General features: G+C 44.2%; 1 protein-coding gene across 2 annotated transcripts in view; it reads right to left on the bottom strand.

Annotated features, from left to right (window-relative positions):
• Positions 1–16,405, bottom strand: part of Fbxo32 (F-box protein 32) — a 37,137-nt gene extending 20,732 nt beyond the window's left edge. Inside the window, exons 1-4 of one of the 2 annotated variants that reach the window (XM_013032251.1) lie at positions 16,108–16,405; positions 9,022–9,134; positions 7,564–7,613; positions 5,144–5,236 (exon numbers count right to left, since the gene is read on the bottom strand). In XM_013032251.1, the coding sequence (XP_012887705.1) occupies positions 5,144–5,236; positions 7,564–7,613; positions 9,022–9,134; positions 16,108–16,223 (372 nt within the window). In that variant the 5' untranslated portion in view covers positions 16,224–16,405. Of the gene's footprint in view, positions 1–5,143; positions 5,237–7,563; positions 7,614–9,021; positions 9,135–15,136; positions 15,220–16,107 lie in introns of those variants that run through there. The other variant, XM_013032252.1, reaches the window with a different exon arrangement.
• Between the last annotated feature and the right edge of the window lie 2,026 nt (positions 16,406–18,431).

Genomic DNA, 18,431 nt, shown 5'->3' with positions numbered 1-18,431 from the left:
CAAAAAGAAATATACTTAATTTGTACAAGTTAGCTTGTAGGTCATATGAAAAGAGGTGCTTGGCTATATTGGCCTGAAGACCAGTAGCTTGGTAATTTCTGCTGTAGACTTACAGCAGAAAGAATCCTTTTTATTTTGTTGTTGTTGTTTTTCAATACTGGGACTTGAACTCAGGGCCTCATGCTCTTGTTTAGTTTTTCCACTCAAGGTTGTCACTCTACTTCAGCCACACATTCATTCCTGGCTTTTTACTGGTAAATGGAAGTAAGAGTCTCTTGACTCTTACTCTTACGGGCTGGCTATGAATCTTCCTCCTAAGATCTCAGCTTCCTGTGTAGCTAGGATTATAGGTGTGAGCCACTGGTACCAGGTGAGTCTTATCTATTTTATCCTTTTATTTCCTTCACTGGCTGGTAGCAGAGCCAAATGAGAACAGCACAGATTTTGGAGTTATTTAAGTCTGAATTCAAGGTCTAGTTCCACTTTACATTGGCTAAGTAATAGCAGATATATGATAGTTGGCTCTATGACCTTTTTTTTTTCTCTTCTCTGCCAGTACTAGGGCTTAAACTCAGGGCCTGGGTGTGCTTGCGCTCTCTCTCTCTCTCTCTCTCTCTCTCTCTCTCTCCCTCCCCCTTGGTCAGTCGTGGGGCTTGAACTCTGAGCCTGGGCACTGTCCCTGTGCTTTTCAGCTCAAGGTGAGTGCTCTACCACTTGAGCCACAGCACCATTTCTGGTTTTCTAGTGGTTTATTGGAGATAGGAGTCTCATGGACTTTCCTGCTTTGGCTGGCTTTGAACTGTGATCCTCAGATCTCAGCCTCCTGAGTAGCTAGGATTACAAGCATGAGCCACCGGCGCCCGGCTGGGTGCTGTCTCTTGAGCTTTGTTACTCAAGGCTATTGCTCTACCACTTGAGCCATAGCTTCACTTCCTGGCTTTTTGGTGGCTAAGTGGAGATAAGAGTCTCAGAGATTTTCCAGCCAAGGCTAGGCTTCTAACTGTGATCTTCAGATTTCTGCCTTCCGAGTAGCTAGGAATACAGGTGTGCGCTGCTGAAGCCCAGCTCTGTGAGCTTTGAAGCCATTTTTAAAAGTTGGTATTTTTCATTTTTTAAAATCCTCATTCCATCTTTTTCCAATAATGCAGTTTTCTCAAGTGACTCAGTGGGGAACAGGGTTGTTTTTGGATAAGTGTCAATCTTTTCCATCATGGGGCCTCACTGGAGAGATGACGAATATTTGAACCAGGCATAGCCATTCTAGGCACCTTAGAAGTCCCACTGAGAGCAGGCAAGTCTTTGCCTGACTGTACCTGGCCTCCAAGTTGAAAGTTCCCATTGTAATTACCAGGAAAGATGGCTACCTACACTTAAATCCTATTTCTTTCCTGAAAGATGTTAGAACCAAGTTAGAAACCAAATATTATTTTCATACCCATTATCTTTAATCTCCATTTCCAAGTGCTTTGCTATAGGTATGGTCACACTAGTTCTATGGAGGGACAAAAGGAGTAACTTGGAGAAAGTGTTCCAACTAGTAGGTTGTGGACTTTAGCTTGGCTGTGGGATGGGATACCCTCTTCCATCACTGAATCCACATGGATGGCAGTACACGCCCAGGAGTCAGATCTACAATTTAATTCCTTCAGTGGATGCTGTATAGAAATGCCTATTAGAAAATAGGACATTCAGGTTCCAAACTCTTTTTTAAGCTTGTTTACAGACTTGAAAATTGATTGGGATCACCTGCCAGATTTATTTTTAAAGTGTCAATACCTGGTACGTGAGTACCACCTTCAGTGAATCAAATCACAGTAGGTCTGTTTGTAACACAGAGTCAGGGCCAAGATCCACTTTATCCTCTGGCCTCTCTGTGCCTTCGGAGTCAGCAGTTGGCTGCTGTCCCCAGGTACCAGCTTCTAATCCTGTGACTGGCTCAAAACCTGGAAACCTCTAGTCTTGAGGCAGAAGATACATTATTTTGGCAAGTGATCCTCCTCAAACAGGTAAGTTGCTGCTTCTATATCTTTAAAATTATCTTTACAATGCATAAAATTGTATTTAATTCATTGAGGGGTGGGGAGGAGAGGGAACTGGAGCAATGGACATGGTTTGAAGTCAATTAAAATGATATAAAATCTGTATAAATGTGATTGGAAGTGTAGCTCCAGGGGTAGAGTACCATGAGCAAAAAAAAAACATATAAAAATCTTTCCAATTTATATCTCAAAAACGTTCAGATACCAAAGATTCTCTGAAATGTGTATGCTGTGTCACATTTTCACATAGCAGTACTGGCTCTCTCTTTGATCACCTTTGAGTATCTTCTGTTTGGAAGACAACTGCCAGCGGGAATGTAAGAAAATTAAAAAAAATATGTACTTTAGCTTTAAAAGCTTTAAACTTTCCTCTCCCTCCTCCCCACCCTCAAGTCCTCAAAATTGGTTTAGTTCCATAGTGGAACCAAGTAATATTGTATCATTAAAGCATCATTAAGTCAAAGTGAAAAATAGGACAATATGTTGGTAAGCTACTTGGCGGAGTTGGTTTGAGGATAAAAAGAATCTATGAGACATATGTTGAGTTCCTAAGAAGAAAAACCTCAATACACACTGTGCCTATCATTAAAATATTTTAAGTTCCCTATAAAAATAACATATTATTTCTCAAATTACAGAGGCCTCTGACAGCAAAGGGGAAAATGATTGTTCTTTCCAAAACAGAATTATTTTTCCATTATTTGTGAACCTATCCACTTTGAAAGCCTTCAGTAGTTTCCATAACTTTTAAGATTGTGTAAAGGAAAATGCTTAGGATGTATTTTACAATTAGACTTGATCAGATGTCAGTTTTCTGTTATCTATCTATCTATCTATCTATCTATCTATCTATCTATCTATCTATCTATCTATCTATCTATCTATCTATCTATCTTTGGTGCTATTCAAAATCCCATGCTTTCTAGCAGGTACTCTACCACTGAGCCATACCTCCAGAACTGCTTTTACTGGTTATTTTTGAGATAGGGGCTTACTTCCTACCTGGCTCATGCTAGGACAGTGATCTGCCTATTTAGTTTTCCCATTGTTGCTAGGATGACAGGCACATGTCACTGTACTCTGATTCCCTCCACTGAGATGGAATCTCTTGGATTTTCCTGCCCAGGGCTGCCTTAGAACCACAATCTGCCCAATCTCAGTCTTTTATGTAGTTTGATGACAGGAATATGCCATTGGATCCTCAGGTATGGGTTGAGAAGAGGTCTTGAGAACTTTCTGCCAAGGCTGGCCTTAAACAGTGATCTTTCTGTTCTTGGCCTCCCAACTAACTCAAATTACAGGCATGAGCCACAGGCACCCAGCTAAATCCTTACAATTTTTTAAACAATTTTTTTAAAGTAGAAAAAATGCTCTTATCAATTAAATTGAAAAGTTATTTTGTGGGAGTGACAGCCAATTTGGTAAATAGGTAACCGTAAGCGTTAGTACCTGACTTTGCATAGTGGATTCTAATTTGCAGAATATTCATGAATAATATATTCCCATGTTTCCATGTTCCCTGTGAGGTTGGGGCCAAATCAAGTCTGTAGGGGACAGAAACAGCTGGAATTTAGTGTCTCCAAGACGTTTCACTTTAAATCCTCTGCTCTGTAGAAATTATGAGGCAGTTAAGTGTGGACCCTATGACTGCCCAGGTTTCAAATCTAGATTTTGTTCCTTATATAGTACTGCCAGTTGTTTAAATGGAGGTAATAAAAGTACTTGCATCTCATAGGATTATGGAAAAGGTAGAAAATGAAGAGGCACATAGTTGTGTGAAATAGATTTTTTTCTCCTTTTGCTTGATGTTATTTCTTTTGAAAGGAAAGGTAGATAGGAAGGAAAACTATCTAAAAATGGACTGTTTTGATGATCAGTCTGTAACAAGAAATCAGATCTAAGTGTCTTCCTCTAACACTGAGATGGAAACTATTCGTATTCTTAACAACAGAAGTTTCCAGATCTACCTGGGCCTGGTTCCAACCAGTTGGACTAGTTTGCAGGCACTAGGACTAGGTGACCTCCTTAAACTGGCAGAGTCATGTCGAATGACACAAACATATCACCCAAGAAGCGTTCTATTCATTTCTCTTGGGTTGAGGAAGCTTTAGTGTGAGGGTAGACTCATCTGCTCATGTGTCATGGGCTCAGCTCAGGGCTTCCAACCCATTTCTTGCAGGCCTGTTTATTTATTTATTTATTTAACCAGGTGAGTCTGCCCAGCCAGTCTTCATCTGTCCAGATGACAGGTCAATGAGCCAGGCCTCAAGGGGGCTGCAACATTATAACTCTGGCTGAGCTTATATGATCATCTGACTCCATGACAGGGCATTAAGAAGCCCAACAAGCCAGAAAAAGAAAATCAAAACCCAATCATGCAACACCCACAGGAGGATAATTTCCTTCTATTTCAGAGACGAAAACTGAAACAGCTGTTCCTTCCTAGGATGAACAACCAACAGAAATGCACGTAGGAACCTGGGGCATGCTGGAGCTAAAAGTCACTCAGCCAGAGAGAATTATTGCCTTGAAAGTCATAGTTAAACTTTTTTCCTTTTCTTCCTTCATCATGAATAGTATGCATTAGTGCCCATTACATTTTTTTTTCTCCAAAATAAGATTTAAAATGGAAAGCAATTGAACCCCATTAGGCAGTTTAGGCTTTAGGTTGACATAGGAAGGACTGGGTTTTGTGGCTCAGTGGGTGCAGGATTGGAAAGGTGCTTTGAAGTTTAGCTTTGTGGCCTGCACTTTGGGTCAAAACTGAGTCAGCTGAAGCAGGACAGCAAGGAAGGCAGTAAGTATACTCAGAGGTTCAGAAGGATATGAAATATAATATAAGCCAAAGTAGAACAGGGCTTGCGCCCTGCAGGACATTGTCTTACTGATTTTTACCTAAGGGGCCTGGTTCACCAGTTGATGAACTCACTGAGAAATCATGATGGTCTCTGTCTGCCTAGAAAGTCTGTTTTCTGTTTGCCTCAAAACTCTCAGGATCTTAAAAAGTTGTGCTTTTTTTTTTTTTTTGAGGGGGTAGAATAGGCCAGTCTAAACAGGCAATCCAGCTTGAAAGGTTGGATAAGCAGTAGGTTCTTGAGACTTACCCGTACTACATAGTTGAACCTTCTGGAATCCAGAATGGCAGTGGAGAAGTCCAATCTGTTGAAAGCTTCCCCCAAAGTACAATATCCATGGCGCTAGACGGGAGACAGAAGCATGGAAGTTATTCCTTCCAAATGAAGTCATTCTCTAGAATAATCCAACTTAACCAGTGGATGGGCTTGATGCTTCTCTTAGGGGGTCCAGGCACTGACTGAGATCCTGGATGCCATTGAGAAGGGCAGAAAAGTGAGCAGCTGTTTTAGTGTGGGACTAATATGTGGAACACCGCTTTTTCTGTCTGGTACTACCTGGGGTCTTGTGGGAAAACATTTCTAGAAGTGAGATAGATGATGTATAAGATTTTGATGATTGGTAGTAGCTGTGGAATCCTCCTGGGAGGAGGAGATATGCTTGCCTCTCACTGATGATACTTAAAAAATTAGATTTCTCCTATCTTTTAGTAGTTGTACAAAGGAGTTACCATTCAACAAATCAGTTTGTAACTATAATGCATCTTGCTCATATCACCCCTTTTTTGTCATTATCTCTCATCCTTCCCAACCCAAGCCTTTCCTTCAAGTTTCCTAGTTTCATTGGATATACATTGAATACCAATAGCCCCCCTTTTTTTTGGTTAGTTCTGGGGCTTGAACTCAGGGCCTGGGTGCTGTCCCTGAGCTTTTGCACTCAAGGCTAGCACTCTACCATTTTGAGCCACAGCTCCATTTCCAGTTTTCTGGTGGTTAATTGGAGATAAGAGTCTCACAGAATTTCCCGCCCCAGCTGGCTTTGAACCATGATCCTCAGATCTCAGCCTCCTGAGTAGCTAGGATTACTGGTCTGAGCCACCAGTGCCTGGCCTCATGGCATTTTAAAAAAAACTTTATCAGCCAAGTACTGTTGGTTTACACCTGTAATCATAACTATACAAATGTCTGAGATTTGGGGAATAGCAGTTGAAAACCAGCTCAGGCCTATCTCCAATTAACCACCAAATATCTGAAAGTGGAATTGTAGCTCAAGTGGCTGAGCATTATCCCTGGAACAAAAATACTAAGGGACAGCACCCAGGTCTTAAGTTCAAGCCCCAGTTTCAGCGCAAAAGAAACAAAGGAACAAAGAGGGGAAGAAAGAAATAAAAAGAAAAAAGGAGAAAGAAAGGCTTCATGAGGTAGCAAAAGAAGTCTTGATGCTTTACCTTTACACATGAAATGAGTCCCCTAATTATTCCCCTGGAATTATGGCTTCAAGTTCTAGCTGCTCTAAGGTTCTAGGTGGTCTAGCTTTTCTAATCATTGAACTCTCTATCTCAAATCACAGAGGGAGGTAACTAGATGTTCCACCCAAGATTATAGAAAGTGACAGTGGTAGAAATCCTGGCATTTTAGCATATTCCTTTGTATCCTAGGTATCCGAACAAAAGCTCTGTACAGAGAAAATATACATAATGGGGGTTATATGAAATGATACCAAGTATAGTTATTATAAGGTCTTGTGCCCTCTACATCACAGGAGCAGACACTTAAAAACTTCTAGATTTAGTGATTGGCCTTTCCAGGGCTAAACATTAACCAAGCTTAAGTCTGAAGAGATCTTAGCACAAAAGGGAGACAGTGCCTAAATAAAAATCTAGGGCTTCATAATAATACAGATATGATTGCCATATTAAGCTTGACAAGAATTTTTATTTTTGTGCCAGTCCTGGAGCTTGAACTCGGGGCTTAGGGCTCTGTCTTTGATCTTTTGCTCAAAGCTATCCCTCTACCACTTGAGGCATGTATCCACTTCCAGCTTTTTGCTGGTTCATTGGAAATAAGAGTCTTATAGACTTTCTTGCCTGGGCTGTCAGAAGTGCTCAGATCTCAGCCCCCTGAATAGCTAGGATTACCACTGGTGCCTGGTTGAATAAAGCACTTTTATGAACATTCTATCACTAGATGACTGAGGAGTTCAAGTGGCTTTTTTACTTCTTTCTTTCTTTGTAGCTCCTAAACTCTGATGATTGACTAGGCATAGGTTGCTAGCTGCTCACCATCCTGCTTCCCAGCACTCAAGGCAGCCAGGATTGGAAGTAACATCATTGCTCAATTCCCTCTCTTCTACCCTCCCTCCCCCTCCACGCCTTTAGGGAGGAATAAGGTGTTTTTTTTTTTTTTTTGTCGGTTGTGGGGCTTGAACTCTGGGCCTGGGTGCTTTCCCTGCGCTCTTCAGCTCAAGGCGAGCGCTCTACAGCACCACGTCTGGTTTTCTAGTGATTTATTGGAGATAAGAGTCTCATGGAGTTTCCTACCCTGGCTGGCTTTGAACCGTGATCCTCAGAACTCAGCCTCCTGAGTAGCTAGGATTATAGGCATGAACCACCCTGCCAGCTAGGGAGGAATAAGTTTAAGCAGAATGGTTTAATTAATGGATGAGTACTCACCTCTTTTGTACTTCCTTTATGAACATAGATCCATTTTTCTTGGTGGAAATCTACAGACACCCAAAATAAAAAAAAATGATACACATCTTAATAAATTATAACATGCCTAGATTTTAAACATGACTCTTTCACTTGTACAAAGTTAAGGAAAGTGTTTGCTACTTATTTTTTAAATTCAAAATTGGGTCTTTAAATTTAAAACGGAACCCAAGCTGGCCTCCACTAGAAGCCCACCAGCCTCAGTCTCTTGTAGTCATGCACAGCCACTTCCAGCTAAAGAGTTTTGACCAAAATGACAAGATTCTACTGACAAATCTAGGAGGATGGAAATATTTAATTTCTTCCTTCCTTTCTCTCCCTTCATCCCTTTCTTCCTTCCTTCCCTTCCTTTTTCCTTTCGCTCTCCTTTTACCTCTTTTTCCCTGACCCCACCTCCCTTCCTCCCTGGGTCCCTCTCTCCCTCTCCCTCTCCCCCCTTCCTGCTAGTGGCAATTGAACCAGGGCTTTATACTTCTTATTCTAGCACTTTACCATTTGAGCCATGATCTCATGTTCCAATGCCTAATTTCTGTAATGTATCAATACTGGAGCTATAACTTGCATTGTTTGAAGCATTCTGGATTTTTGACTTAGTATATAAAAATTCAAATTAAAAAATCTAATATTGAATGAGGTATCTTTGTTTTAAATGCCATACTTAAAATTTATCCAAGGCCATAAAAAGTAGAGATAAAACTAATAACATGAGGAAACCATGCAGTATAATTAGATTAAACTAATCTTTATTACATTCTTAAGAATGGCACTTTAGGTCCTCTTCTAATACAGCAAACATCTAGACATGTTAATAATATTTCTATAAGGAAAGAAGAACAAAATGGTTTCCAGTCTCTAAACACTGTTCTAAATAAAAACACATGGTGGGATCAAATCAGCTGACTATATCACTGTATAATGACTATATTACCTATGTCCAATCCAAGGAACAAATAGTAAAAAAGTACCCCAATAAGCAAATGGCTTATGAACAAGACTGTCAATAACTCATCAATATTGCTTGTAAAATACACAGCTTTCTGGGTGTAAACATCTCAGTATCAACTGGGTGCCAGTGGCTCACACCTGTAATCCTAACTACTCAGGTATCTGAAATCTAAGGATTGAGGTTCAAATCTAGCCCAGGCAGGAAAGTCTGTGAGACTCTCATCTCCAATTAACCACTAAAAAGCTGGACGGTGAGCTGTGGCTCAAGGAGTAGAGTACCAGACTTAAGTGAAAAAAACTTAAGAGTTGCACGTAGGCTCCAAATTCAAGACCCAGTACTCATATAAAAAAAATCCCAGTATTTCTGCAAGTGACAGAGTAAACACTAAAGCAGCAAGTGTGATTTTTTTTTAAAAAGAAGAACAATAATAATGATCTTCAAATAGGTTCTCAAGTTCAAGGGTAATGGCTTACATTGAGTTTTGGTTTTGCTATTCTGTATGTCCTTCTTTCTCTTCTTGGCAGCAACATCATAGTTGAGGCTGTTGAAGAGGTTCTCCTTGTTATATACCTCCTTGTTGCAGTAACTATAATAACATAAAACACAGGGTGAGTTGGAACTCTACTATTTAATATGGGCCGTTTCTATAAATAACTTACTAGGTTATAAAACACACAAACAAATACACTTCCCAAACATAAAAAATCCCAATAAATAATCTCTCAAAAACAAGTCCCGATTGGCACAGACTGATCTCGTTTAGGATGAAATATTAGGGGTGGAGGCTCCTACCTCTTTGAATTCCTTAACAGGGTCTGCCATTGTAGTTTGATAACTAGCAATAGTCTTTGTCTAAGAGAAACACAGGGCACTACTGGGTTACTTTTAACTGGTGTTAAGTCGGAGGGGCCGATTCCTGCTGTCACTGTACCACACCATGTCTTCATTCTCCAGAAGCATCCAATCGAAGCTCCCCTTCCTCGCCTTTCTCCTTCTCTAATAGCTCTACTGAGAAATAACTCACTCATTTAAAGTTTACCAAACAAGCAAAAAAAATCATCAGGACTCTAGACATTCACACACAGTGAAACCAAAGAAGGATATTCTTAGGAGAGGAACACAAAGGCACAATGCCTATGTGCAGCTGATCATATACAATAATATTCATTGAAATGAACTCCAGGAAATGAAAACAAGAGGTTTTTTTCTTTGTTGTTGTTTTTGCTTTCTTTTTTTCTGCCTTTTTGTTTATCTGCCTTTGGGAGGGTAAGAAGTGGGCACAGACATGGAGGGACAACAGGCGAACAAATGCAGCAGTGGTACTCACTGCTATTCTATACTGTCCTACTTGCCTATACTATTCTTCTATTCTACTGTTCTATTCTGCTACACTGTTGAAAATGAATTATACAACTAGTGGGCGGGAATAGGAGGAAAAAACTGGGAGTGAGGGAAGGGTGACATTGTCCATAAAGAAATGTAATCATTATCTGATTTATGTAAATGTAACCCCTCTGTAGTCACCTTTATAATAACAATAAAAAAGCAAAAAAAATCATGTCTTTAAAACATGACCATAGCTGGGCATGGTGGTATCTATGTGTAATCTCAGCACTTGGGAAGCTAAGACAAAATGACCTGAAGTTTAGGGTTAGCCTGGACTACTCAGCACATTTCAGGGTAGACTGAGTTAATAGCATAATTCTGTTTCAAAAGACAAGACAAAACAAAACACTGAAATGAAACAAAAAAAAAACAAAAGAAATTTCCACATTCTACAGATGCTTAATATATACTACTAGCTGTTTAGATTCAAGACCTTGGGTCTTGATCAAAACAAAGGAAATTAATAATTTATAGATTTAGAAGGGATCAAAACATTGAGTGAACCTGTCCAATATACAGGTCATTAAGGATGGACAGATTCAGTCTGAGCCAGGCACATATTTCCCCCAGCAGGTGCAGGAATCATGGGAGTGAAGTGCTGGCCTCTCCCCTCTTGGCTCAAGTGTTTTATGTATCTAGAGATGGAATATGAAGGGTTGACCCCAACTTATTATCCAGTATAGGATATATAGACAGCAGGTTAAACCCCAGGTCGGCCTGCTTGACGTGCAGGTGAGGCAATCTGACCTAGGCTGTCAACATTCCATTGTGGGCCCAACCAAAAAGCCCCCCACCTCCCTAGACCTAATGGCTTTTTGATTAACCTCTGCCTCCTTGCTCAGACCCCCATGTAAGCCTGACCCCAAACCCACCCCTTTGTAAACCTCCATCCCTACAGGAAGGTTGTGCCCCTTGCTGGCAATGAACAGTCCTAGCCTGTTGAGAATGCAGTGTCCAGTCTATTTCTTTTTCCTTTCTCTTGCATTTTCCTATCAGGGAGGGAGACCCGATGAATGCTATTCTTCCAGACATTGTGTTTTTCAAAGTAAGCTGAAGAGTTTCACAAAAGGGCTGCAAGAAAAATATTGAAATTTCACATGAAGAGAGAGTCCCTACCTCTCTCCACCCACCTGAGTCATGCAAGGCAGCATGGGCTGTAACAAGTAGCAGCATACAAATTGGAGTGTGCTGAATTTAAAGTGTGACTTGACTTCTACCTTTTCTAGATTTTCGTTTGTGGGGTAGTAGAAGGTACACCTGTACTGTCCTCCATGCCCTGTGTAAACGGCAGAAGCCTACAGGGCTTGCAACCATTTCTTGTAAGCATCCTTTTGTTATACAAGTCTTTCCAATTAGTCTATTAAGTATGATACTGAAGCAAGGACTCGGTCAATAATATAGTCAGTGCTGCTTTTTTGGACTCATGGGGGAAAAGCTTGATGGATCATCAATCACTTGTTAATCTTCCTTCTTAAAGCCATCCTGAATACCACTTATCAAGTTTCCTAAGATCTTTAGCCTTCTCCTTTTCTTTCAGGGAAATGGGGTATTTTTAGATTACAGATAGGGTATTACAGAACTGTTCTCTCAGAGGCATGTTCTGAATCAAGCCAAGGGTGAATGTTTTGGGCAGGCTTTGTGTAACTTATAAGCATGTGTGAGTCTAGTTGCATGGCTGTAAGAGTTACCAAGTCACTGGTGAGTTGATCATCTGACCCAATGTCAGCACTGCAGCATGGGGCAGAACTAAGAACAGAACCCCAAGGTTAACATACAATGTTTCAATCAAAGCTTGGGAAAAGAGTAAAAGATGGACCAAGGCTTTACACAGTAAAGCTAGGACACGTGGTATGTAAAAATACCACAGAAAGGCTTGTTTTTAAAGAAAACACTCCCTCCCATACAAATAGCAAAACCTACAATATAAATTCCACATAGGGAGGGAGCCATCACACAAAGGCATTCATTCTCAATTGCGCATCTAAGGATTCTTAGGAACTTCTCAGATCCTGGGCCACAGTTGGTGCCCATTCTTTAGAAATTTCAAATATTTATGTTTCATCATATTCTCTTCTAATGAAAGCATTCTTCAAGGGAATTTGAGTGCCTGCTTTTAACACTGAAGCCATAATAACCTGCCTTAAGGCTGAGTGACTCATTTCAAAAGCCAGTTTAAGACAAACTTTACATAACTGATGATGCTCTCTCTTCCTAGAGAATGTAGAAAAGTCTGAACTGAAGGTAAACTATATTATGTCTCATTTGGTATTTGGTTTTGAATTCCAAAGGTAGGGACTAGAAGGAAGGGCTGTGGGGTTTGTGTTGTCTGCTGATGTTTTCTTTTAAGCTATAATATATTCAGAGGCTATTTTGAGAACTCAATTATGTCCTCTTCAAGGAAATGCAAAACCAATGGAAAACTACAATTGAATTTTTTTTAAACAAGACAAACCACCACTGTTTGGGGATTACAGCATTTAATTTTTAAAAAAATAAGCATAACCATCTCAAGAAGGCTGCTTTCTTTGCTAAACTCAATAATAGCCAGCAAGTTGCATTATGTAGTCAGTTCTTACTAATCTTGATTTTTTTTTTTTTGGTCAGTTGTGGTGCCTGAACTGTGGGCCTGGGCGCTGTCCCTCAGCTCTTCAGCTCAAGGCTAGTGCTTTACCACTTGAGCCACAGTGTCACTTCAGGTTTTTTCTGCTTATGTGGTGCTGAGGAATCAAACCCAGGGCCTTATGCATGCAAGGCAAGCCCTCTACCACTGAACCACCTTCCCAGCCCTAATCTTGATTTTTATAGACATAGGCCTAAAATAAAGGCAAAAAGATAGTAACTCCCCTCCCCCACTATCAAACACATATTAAGATACTGTAAAGCAACTTCAGAAAAGGTAGAACAATTTCAAAATAAGACCATAAGTAAGACCATTTGGCAGCAGATAAAAGAGGGAATGGAAGAATCAGAGGCCTATCTTTATTTCATCTGCAACAACAACAACAACAAAACAACAACAACAAAAAGCATTTAACAAAGCCATGTCCTGCACCAAAGTACTTATATAGTCTTGATTAAGGCCAGTGAGATTTTAATGCTAAGTTGTGCTAGTCATATAGATTGCCAAACTCACAAAAGAACAGTACCTGGATTGCTCCAGTGAAGCCAACAGCCTAATGTATAAAAGTCTTAGAATAGTGTTTTACATATAGTAAGCACTTATAAAATCTTAATTACTAATTTTATCAAGGACACCAAGGCAAACTTCCTGCTTCCGGGTCTAGCCTTAGCAACATAGTAAAGCAACACTGGAGAGGATTTTCAACAGCAGAAGTGCAGGCGTGTGCAAGGGAGCCTGGTTACTCACTCCTCCTGGGGTGGTGGCTGACAGGGGGGAGGGGAGAGAGTGGGGTGGTAGGTGAGGGCAGCACAGGCTGCCTTAGCCACCACTTCCTTGAAGTATTCTTGGATCACTCCAATTCATGCCCTGTTCTTGCCTTGAAGTTTTAATCTGCCTGACCAAATTGAACACTGGCTATTTGTCTTCTATTTTACATAGTTTCAACTTTTTTGGGGAGAAGGGCTTTAAATTTAATCTTTACTCCTCCCATGACCTCAGGAAGCACTTGGTTGCTGTTTGAGGGCAGAGCCCTGGAGCAGAGGAAGAATAATCAGCCGAATCTAGAACAGATATACTGTGTCCATAAGCCACGATTAGCACTGAACAATAACCACCAACTGTACCCTTTATCTTGCTGGGCAGCTCACAGATTGGTAGATAGACGTGGAGAAGTATTTCAGGCTTCTGCAGTTCTGTGTACAGTCCCCTCCCCCTCTTCTTTAAAGGGCCGGCCTTTTGTTTTCTGGGAACAGGAGTGGTCATTGGAGCTCACCTGTGCAGCAGGCGCTCTGCCCACACCTGACATCACCAAGAACCCAAGATGGAAAACAGTGAGCGAGATATTTGAGATTACAAAGTCAGATCTCAGAAAGCCAACTGCTTTTAAGTTGGCAGACTCTTCCTGCTAAGTAAGGAAGGGATTGTTTACAATTACTGGGGGAAAAATATCATGCAAACAGCCAGCTGCTTTGCTGAGAGATTACTCAACGGGTTCATCCCCTGACTCATCAAAGGAACACAGGTGGTCACTGTACTGATTACAGATGAGTGTGGCAGCGCCAGCTCACAGGTGTGAAATGGGAGGAAAAGGGCTGGGGGAGGAGGGTGGGAAGCTAGCTAGCTGATTCTAGCCCAGTCCAAACTTCTGGGGTAAGTTTAAACTATCTCCAAATCTTCCACATTGGAGAGGGAGGAGTCACTAGTTCTGAATTGAGGGAGTCTTTATAAGAATTGGAGGTCTCCATTTCAAGTCCCCTCCTGCTGAACAAAGACAGTAGGCATCTGTTCTGTCTTTCATTGTGTCACAGTGGGTGGGGTCCCTGTTGTACTTTCCTAGAAAGAATATGAACTTTTAGACCGAAATAAAGAACCAGAACAGGGCTGGTGAGTGGCTCAGTGGTAGAGCGCTTGCCTTGCATGCATGCGGTCCTGGGTTCGATTCCTCAGCACCACATAAGCAAAAAGAAAAAAGCTGGAAGTGGCGCTGTAGCTCAAATGGTAGAGTGTTAGCCTTGAGCTGAAGAGCTGAGGGACAGCGCCCAGGCCCAGAGTTCAGGTCCCACGACCGGACCAAAAAAAATAAAAAAAAACCAGAATATTAGATCATAAGGAATGAGGAGGAGGAAGGAAGCTGCTACTCTCCTCCTTCCCCTCAGTTGAAGGAGAATAACTGAGGTACAATCTTCAACTGCAGACCCTAGAAGCCAGTAGGGCGACAACAATTGGCCTTTTAAAGTACTTTTCTGTAAACACATTATCCGATTTTCTGCGAGTAAGGTTTCTTTATTGTGCATCCCAAACTCCTCTGTGAGGACCCTCAAAGAATCTGTCATAGTTGGTGCCAGGCGAATTTGTTTCTCTTCTTTGAGAGACAAAGGGAATTGGATGCACTACAAATCACAAAGGAGAGGTTCTGGAGGTCAAGCTGCCAAAATAACCACGTTTTCTTACAATTTATTACAAGGCTTTATCCAGACATCACTAGTAAATCTCAGTCAGTGGGAACCTGGCTCAGTTTCAGAACTCTCCTAGAAGTCAATTTAAACACGTAGGGGATAGTGATTTTGGCAGTATCAACTCACTCTGGATCCATTTATTTTTTTGTTTTGTTTGTTGCCTTCCTGGTTTCAGCCATTAAATGGCCAGTCTCAGGGACTCAATTGTGCAAGTCCAGGGCTGACTGATTCCAGGCCACATAGTTTACTCGTTGACACCTTTTGTGATCTTAGATTCTTCCTGGGACCGACAAAGAGCTCAGGTGAGACCGAAAGGTCCCAAGGTCTTTCTCCAGCTGGCAGGACCCACTCTGGAGAAAGGAGTACGCTCACCACGCAGTGCTGGAAAAGGGCCACCGAGGAAACAGGTGCAAAGGCTGGGCTATCCCCAGAGCAGAGAGAGCTTGTGGGGTTTGGCCCCCTGGCAGCCCCCAGGCCCTGCCACCACCACCCCACAAAGGCAGCCCTTCAAGGCAGCTGCGCCAGGCACCATCGGCTGCCCCCCGCCCCCCAGCACTCAAGTTCCCGGCCCACTCTGCCGTCACCTGCCCGGGCGTGGGGAGAGCCTGTGGGCGCGCAGACCCACATCCAGGCTCGTCACCCGGCGTGTGGCTGGCGTGCCTGGGCGCTCCGTGCAGTCCCCGCCGGGCCGTGCAAGGCGTACAGCCCACTCGCCTGCGCCCACGGAAGCACCGACTGCCGCGTGACTCAACTCGAGTGTCCAAAGACAGGGCGCCCCAGAGTGGCGTGCTTAAGTGTGAACGGCGGGGGGATAAGAGCCACGATTGCACATGGTCAGAGGAAGGGTCTGGAAGGGTCTGGGTCTGTGTCCATCTGGAGGCACTGACCCTGACCAATAATGAGAGAGAACGAATCCCGCGGCTCCCGTCCTGCAGAAATCTGCGCGACTCACTCCCGTCCGCGGGGGTCCGCGGCCTCCTGCCCACCCTGTCCCAGGCCCGCGTGTCCTCATTCACCGGCCCTGCCCTGCGGGGGGGGCACCCCCGGATCGAGCCCGGTGGGACTGGCCTGGCTGGAGGTCGGGGATGGCCCCTCACCTGCTGAGATCGCTCACGAAGCTGCCGCTCTTCTCATCCAGGAAGCGCTTCCAGCCGTCCGCCGTCTTCACCCAGCTTTGCCCCGGGGACCGCCAGTCCTGTCCGAGGAAGGGCATGGCGCCGGGAGCAGACGCGGTCGCGGACGGACTGACAGACAGGCAGCACCGGCCTGACGGCCTGGGAACGAGCGCCGAGTGCGCAGCCCTAGGGCCCCGCCGTGGGGGCGCAGCCGGGAGCTGGTGCGGAGGGCTGGGCGCCTGGCGCGGCCGAGCGGGCGCCCTCCGTGATCGGGCGGAGCGCGGGCGCTGGGGGCGGGCGGGCGTGGGGTGTTCACCGTCGGGCTCCAGAAAGTGCAGCCCGGCGGTGCCCGCCCCGTATTTATCCCAGCCGCGCTGGCCCGGCTCTTTGTTGCCGGAAGAGCCTCAACGCTGAGCCCGCCCCCGGCCCGGAGGCCACGTGGCTTTGTTTATGGGCTCGGCTTGTTTTCCCGGGCGCAGGGGGCGGGGGGCGGGGGGCGGAGGAGGGGGGCTCCCGCTCCTTTCCCCAGTTGCACAGCTGCGCGCGCCCGTGGGAACTTGAAGCCACGCGGCCCGGCCAGGTCTCCCACCGCCCCTCAGTCCCCTGGCCCCTCGGTGCCCCCTCTGCACCCCCTCCTCCGGCCCCCCCCCCTTTACGCCCCCTCTGCCCTCCCTGCGGCGGCGCAGAGAGCCAGTCTGCGGAGTGGAGCCCGGCCCTCCGGTGGCTGTTGGGGTGGTACCCGGGGAGGGGGGGGCGGGGAGGGCGTTGTTCTCTCCTTGTCTAGATCACCACTGGGCAGACTGGGCAGATGGGGTGGAGGACTGACCACCAGTCCCTGGCATCCCCTAAACCAGGCCCGTGCGTCTTCTCCTGGGCCAGGCTAGGGGGCGCATTCTCCTGATCTGATCAGGGTGTCAGGGTTGGAGTGTGTGTGTGTGTGTGTGTGTGTGTGTCTCCCTTCTCCATTGGCAAAGGAAGGGGTAAGGGGCTTTGGGGGGACCCAGGAGGAGCTGGCTCCTGGGACAGCCCCCTCCCCCCATTTTACCTAGGCACCGGCCAGGGTTGTAGGAACCTGGCCCTGTTCACTGTCTGAACCCTGCTCCAAGGGTGGGGGCTGCGTGTCTGTTCTGAGGACGCCCCATGTTCTCCTCTGGTTCCTCCCCCTGGGCATCTCCGCCTGTGGCTAATGAGTCCTCTGGGGAATTTTGTTGTAAAGTTGGTGAAGTAAAGAGAGAAGGGCCCAGGATGCCCGCCAGCTGACTGCCTTGCACTGTCGTGCCCCAGGGCCGCGTACAGGCCCTCACTCACCTTAGCGATGAACCTAACCAAAGTGAGAGTCACCCTGATTTCCAGATGAAGCCACTGAAGGCCCAGAGGGAGATCAAGCTTCTCAACTCTGGGTACAGTCTAAAAAGATCCTGCTTGCGTTTACATGTGTGTCAGTGTGAGTACTGGGACTTGAACTCAGAGCCAAGGTGCTGTCTCTTAGCTTTTTGGCCCAAGGCTGGTACTCTACCACTTGAGGCAGAGCTCCATTTTTGGCTTTTTAGTGGTTAATTGGAGGTAAAAGTCTTAGGGACTTTCTTGCCTATGCTGGCCTTGAGTCACAATACTTAGATCTCAGCTTCTTGAGTGGTTAGGATTATAGGCTTAAGCTACTAGTACTTGGATTTTTTTCTTTTTTTTTTTAATAACTTTTTATTGAGATTAGGTGATTACATAAATTTCACATATTTCACTGTATTGTGGAATAGTAATACTTAGTTAAAGTCACAAATACATATTAACTTTCACAAGGTAAATTGTCACTATCATGATCTATAAAGTTTGTGAATTCTATGAGCTTTGACTATTTATTATTTAAATAAAAATCTATCCCTCCCTGCAGAATGATGCTCCAGGAAAATTGGTCCTCTCAGCTCAGAGTTGGCCTTCAGTATTTCTTGTGTGAGTAAATGAATGTAGGGAGGAAGGGATAGCATCAAGAGGGCTCCTGGCCTTTCATCACATCTGGTTAGCATACTTTACAGCCTGATCCATTGGGTAATTGGATGGCACAATTCATTAGCTAGTGCTCAAGATATTAGTTTCTGGCTCTAGTTTTCATATTTTCATTCCTGTAGCCACTGGCAGCTTCTCTCCTATCTTCTGGAAGGATCTCAAAGGCAGAATAGGCATAAGAACCTGGGTCCCCTGTGTGGGAAGGAGGAAAAAGATTTTTGGTGCTTGAACTCTAGACCTGAGCGCTGTCCCTGAGCTCTTCAGCTCAAGGCTAGTATTCTACCACTTTGAGCCATAGTGCTACT

Source organism: Dipodomys ordii, unplaced genomic scaffold (assembly GCF_000151885.1).
Source record: "Dipodomys ordii isolate 6190 unplaced genomic scaffold, Dord_2.0 Scaffold151, whole genome shotgun sequence".
Taxonomy (NCBI): Eukaryota; Metazoa; Chordata; class Mammalia; order Rodentia; family Heteromyidae; genus Dipodomys; species Dipodomys ordii.
Note: the sequence above shows the minus strand (reverse complement) of the source record. Positions and strands in the feature narration are given on the sequence as shown.